The sequence below is a fragment of the Talpa occidentalis genome, unplaced genomic scaffold, assembly GCF_014898055.3.
Source record: "Talpa occidentalis isolate TD23 unplaced genomic scaffold, MPIMG_talOcc4v2.1 talOcc4.12, whole genome shotgun sequence".
In the NCBI taxonomy this organism is placed as follows: domain Eukaryota; kingdom Metazoa; phylum Chordata; class Mammalia; order Eulipotyphla; family Talpidae; genus Talpa; species Talpa occidentalis.
Window position 1 is genome coordinate 38,926,666 of NW_023601212.1, and position 5,378 is coordinate 38,932,043.

The 5,378-nt window shown below is 56.1% G+C and overlaps 1 protein-coding gene across 1 annotated transcript; it reads right to left on the reverse strand.

The window, feature by feature from the left end:
- Positions 1–1,109: 1,109 nt before the first annotated feature.
- S1PR5 (sphingosine-1-phosphate receptor 5) lies at positions 1,110–4,336 on the reverse strand. Its single transcript, XM_037504364.1, has 2 exons — positions 4,165–4,336; positions 1,110–2,580 (listed from the first exon to the last, which is right to left on the reverse strand). The coding sequence occupies exon 2, from the start codon at positions 2,561–2,563 to the stop codon at positions 1,361–1,363; it is 1,203 nt and encodes a 400-aa protein (XP_037360261.1). The 5' UTR covers positions 2,564–2,580; positions 4,165–4,336; the 3' UTR covers positions 1,110–1,360.
- Positions 4,337–5,378: the final 1,042 nt, after the last annotated feature.

Consider the following 5,378-nt stretch of genomic DNA (forward strand, 5'->3'; position numbering starts at 1 on the left):
CCCCGAGCCTCCCAGGATCTAGGAGCCTGACAACCTGGCCTACTATCTGGGTTCAGACACTGTGGCAAAATACTCACTGCTTGGAGTTTCCTTATCTGTCAAATGCTTGTTGCCCCTAAGAGTAGAAATAAGCATATCCTGAGTTACCAGTGGGGGTGACTAACCAGGCACAATAAGCTATAATTGCTCTTATTAATTTATTATATTTTTATGAAGGATCTAACATCACACTGAAAGAAATCTTGTTATATGTAAGAATTTAGATGAGTCTCCCAGAGTCAAATTTTAGGGTGCCCTGTCTTTGTTGCCCTCTTCTCTAAAGAGTTGTTCTTTAGCTATTCTTTCCTTGCCTCATTCCCAGACTCAATTCCCCTGTTCACTGCCTTCAGAATGTATCCAGAATCCTCATGGCTGAGTCCTAGTCATCCCCTTCCTGGGTCAGTGCAGCCGCTTTTAATCTTGTTCTTCCATCTTTGCCCCTACTTTGTAAGACCAGAGGCATCAGTGAAAGTCTGAAACAGGTCAAGTCCCTCCTCCGTCTAGAACCCTCCATGACTCCCACCTCATTCAGAAAAGTCCTTCCCTGGGCCCACAAGGAAGAACACCATATGCCCAGTCATTTCCAGGCCTTGTTTTCTACCCACAGGGGATCCATGCTTTTTATAGAATTTAGGGCCAAACATTCTTGCCTTAGAGCCATTGCACCTACTGTAAGCTCATCCTAAAATGACCTTCCTTCAGGGATTCCTAGGACAGTGTGATAGGTCTTGATTCATACCACAAGTAACCACCTCAGAAAGGCATCTCTTGGGCCTCCCCGGTGGCGCAGCGGTTGAGCGCTGGGTTGCGAAGCTGCCCGCAGCCTCTGCAGCGCCGGTTGGATCCCCGGCTGTTCCCCAGCCACCAGAGGAGGGTCCCACATGGCGCGCAGACCTCTCCTGCCGCCCGCTGCTCCCCTCAGCAGTGTACTTCGGTCCTTCTGCCTGCTCTGCTCCCCGCTCTGGCTCTGGTGAACTCTCTCACCCTCCATGCTTCCGACTGTACACAGTGCTTGTATAAATAAATAAATAAATAATAATAATAATAAAAGAAAGGCCTCTCTTGACCATTATCACATCATTGTATTGTCACTGAAATTATCTGCATCTCTCATTATTGCCTCTGGAATTCAGAACGTGAATTCCACAAGGTCAGGATTTTTGTCTATTCACTGTTATGGAGTTTAGCGTCAATAAAATATGTTTCCCCGTGTCTCTTCTGCCTCCACTGTCTTTTGTCTGCTTTTCCTACAAATCCCTTCATATAAAAAGAAAAATTCTGCAAAACAGCTCTGAGGAGCGTAGCAGAGAGTCAGAAGGCGTCAGTCTGCGGCAGGCGCAGGAACCAGGGTCCGGGCAGTTGTCAGAGCACCAGGTGCTGCTGTGTCACCGCTCGTGTCCAATCCGTCTCTCTGAGGTGACGAGCGCTCGGAACGGCTGGAGCTGCCGTCTAGGCCGAGGCCGGGGGGTAGCCAACGGTGCAGGCCACGTGAAGCCCCAGCGGCGGTGCCGGACCGCCGGGAGGCACCAGAGACTCTGTAGCAGGGATGGCGACCGCAGCAGACGAGGCGAAGGAGCGCGTGGCGCAGGTCGCGGTTAGTCAGCGTGTAGATGATGGGGTTCAGAAGCGAGTTGGCCATGGCCAGGCCCAAGAAAGGGTCAGCCTGCAGGAGCACCGGGCAGGCGCGCGCGGGACAGGCCACATCGAGCAACAGTAGCAGGAAGAGGGGCCCCCAACACGCCACAAAGGCCAAGAGTACCACGCTGAGCGTGCGCAAAAGCGCCAAAGAGCGCGGTGTGCGATGTAGGCGGGAGGAGAAGCCGCTGCCAGTTCCCGGGCGCGCTTTCAGGCGTCGCGCGTTGGCCCGCACCTGGCAGTAGATGCGAGCGTAGAGCGCACAGATGGCTGCCAGAATGCAGACGAAGGCTAGGACGCAGAAGAGCACGTAGGCTTTGGCGTAGAGGGGCAGGACGGTGGAGCAGGTGTCTAGGCGGCCCAGACAGTTCCAGCCCAGAGCCGGGAGTAGCCCAAGGAGCAGTGACACACCCCAGGCGGCGACAGCCAGGGCCAGCGTGCGTCCCCGACGAGCAGCCGGCGCGGGTCCTCGGCGCGCCATGGTGAAGCGGCGCTCCAGCGCGATGGCCAGGAGGCTCAGCACCGATGCAGCGAGCGCGACGAAGACACCTCCCTCACGCGCGAACCAGAGAGCAGGCGACAAGCGCAAGGTGAGTGGCCCAGACAGCAGGATGTTGGCGGCATAGGCGGCGCCTGCCAGCAAGTCGGACAGCGTGAGGCTGCCCCAGAGCAGGAACATGGGCGCATGGAAGCGCGGGTGACGACCCAGCACGAACAGCACTGCCAAGTTCTCCAGCACGATGAAAGCGCACACGGCCAGGCACACCACCGCGTCAGCTCGCAGCCCGGCTCCTGGCTGGTATCGGGCACCTCTGAGCTTGCCCGTGTAGTTGTAATGCAGAACGATGACCTCGCTCACTGGCGCAGGCCGCAGCAGCCCCGACTCCATGGGCCGCCACGGCAAGGCTGCGGAGAAGTCGGGCAGAGTGTCAGACTCAGCATTCCCTGTCAGACTGTCCAAGGCTCTTGGCTGGTGGGGGCAGGGGTGGGGGGAGCTCAAACCTTAGGCCCTAACTCCCTGCCTACCACCCCTTATGCACACTGGAGCCCAGAGGGAATTCAGCATGGAAGGGGGGTGTCCATGGAGATAGGCTGACCAAAATACACCCAAATAATATAAGGAGGGAACAGAGTGCCAAACTGTCCCACAGAAAAAAGACACTAGCAGTTCACACAAAAAAAGACATTAGTGGGCCTCTCCGGTGGCGCAGCGGTTGAGCGCTGGGTTGCGAAGCTGCCAGTGGCCTCTGCGGCTCGCTCCAGTTTGATCCCCGGCTGCTCCCGGGCCACTGGAGGAGGGTCCCACGTGGCCCGCAGACCTCTCCTGCCACCCGCTGCTCCCCTCAGCAGTGTACTTCGGTCCTTCTGCCTGCTCTGCTCCCCGCTCTGGCTCTGGTGAATTCTCTCACCCTCCCACACTTCTGACTGTACCCAGTGCTTGCATAAACAAAACAAACAAACAAATAAATAAATAAAACATGCCTCTATTAAAAAAAAAAAGACATTAGTGATTCACACACATGCAGGGGTCTCCAGAGGTACATTCAATTGGAAACATACAAGAATACATAGAAATACAACCGCACAGAGAAAGGGACACACAAATACAGAGACTCACTGACAAGAGCATGTACACATATAGTCACAAGCAATGACAAAAATACACAACACTCCATCAGGGAAACAAGCAAATACATGTGTCACACACACAGAATGGCACAGGCAGAGACACACAAACACAGAAATTCAGTCACAGGCTGATGGGGTCTCACATCCAGTCATACAAGCCATAATTTCACAACCTTCACCCATATCCTGACTGGTGTCCAAAGTCTCACATACCTCGATGTTTCCTACCAAAGCCCCTTCATCCACCATATCACCCCCTTGAGACCTAGCCAGAGGGCAGCTGATAGGATCCACATCGCACAAACAGGTTCTTGCAAAGGGGCACGCATGTCATTAAAGTATAATAATACTTGCTGTTTGCCATTCTGCCCTTTAATCCCCTGACAACTTTCTACTTTTCCCCAATTGGGCTCACTAAAAAGATGAGAAAACCTAGGGCTAGGAGGGTCATGGACTTCATCAGGCCTGGAAGGAACAAATGCGTGCATCCCAGAAGTCTTCAGCTGCGCACAGGAAAACGTGCACAAGCACAGACCTAAGGGAAGACACCGGCTGGAGAATCAAATCACCAAGCAAGGCTTACACTCTCTGGTGGGGACTTCGAGCAGAGGCTCGCAGTCTCTGCCAGCCCCACCTCAACACAAGCAGCAAAACTCTTAGTGGCACCGCCTGGAGGCCGGGGGATCCTCGGGGACCTCATCCCTTACCGGATCCGGGGCCTAGCCCCCAGAATCGCCGACTTTCCCTTCTCTTCCTAGAGACTTCCAGAAAAGGTCTGGGAAACCCAAGGAAGAGGACTGAGGTAGAGGCTGGGGCAAACCCCTCCCCCGCGCCTCCAAGAACCCGGAGTTGTAAACTCACCCCAGCGCCCTGGTTGTGCGTCCCTGAAGTCGCGCAGCCTTGAGCCCAGTGAATGGACGCTACTCCGGTGGGGAGCCAGACTCGAGCTGCCAGGCAAAGGGGCGGGTCCGCAACTCGGACCTCTGGGGGTAGCCAGCCTTTGCCCCCTCCCCTTGGGGCGCGGGCACCCAGCCCGTGGCTGCCAGCCTGTGCCACCCGACGCAGCACCGGAGCGCGCCCCGGCGGCGACTGGCACCGGCGAGCCCTCGGCTCCCCCCCTCCGGGCTGCTCTCCCAGCGACGCCCGTCGCTGTGGGAGGGCCAGGCCTCAGCCTCTCCTCCCTTACCTCCACCCCCACACCCCCGAGGGGTCCTGCCAATTCTCAGGATCCTGGACATTGGTATTTCCCAGTTTTCGGCGTACCCTCAGAAGGTGCTCACTGGGCTGCAGCCCAAGGGTGAATGGAGGGCAAAGGGACCACGAGGGTCTTTCGCAGGGGCGGAGGTAGCCTGAGTCCCCTCCTCCTCCTCAACTTAGCAAATATGTCCCAGCGGTTCCCAGGAGCAGGTCCCTCCCTCTTTCCCCTGGCTCCCACCCTTGGCTTGGGAAGAGTAGGGGAGGAGCACCCAGATAAAGAGGCCCTGACTCGTTTGCTCCCGGGATTCTCCCGTTCCCCCACCCTTATCCCTCTGGACAATGTGATTTGCTCATTGTGTAGTGTTTCTGGGCTGTCACTCCCACGGGAGCAGGTATTCTTGTTTGGTGTGAACATCCGCTAAGTACCCTTAGTGAGCGAATGAATGAATGCCTCTCTCAGTTGCTGAGTCTTTCAGTGTAGCTCTCCACACCTCTCCCGGCCTCTGCTCTTCCAAAGCCCGAAGAGCAGTCTCCACCTCCCCATTCCCAGGAGCTTACTGGCTAAGCCCAGCTCCCCCTCCTCAGAAAAGGCGCCACAAACAGGAATGGGGTCTGGGCCTGACTGATACCACCTTCACCAGGATCCTGCCTTGCCCTCTGGCTTGCTCAACCTCTGCTAGCCACCTATGGGGTGAGGGTGTCCCAGGGACTATGAACTGGAGGCTAGGGATAGGGGTGGATCATGGAGTACCACTTGGGGAAGGACCCCAAGGGGCAGCCAGGCCAGGTTGCACTGCCCCTTGGAGATCCAGTGGCTTCTGCCCACTCTGTTCTGGGGGATACAGAACCACTTTTGCTGCTTCTACCCATCAAAGAAA

Excerpts from the sequence above, each read along its gene's own strand:
- S1PR5 (XM_037504364.1), bottom strand. The coding sequence starts at position 2,563 with ATGGAGTCGGGGCTGCTGCGGCCTGCGCCAGTGAGCGAGGTCATCGTT.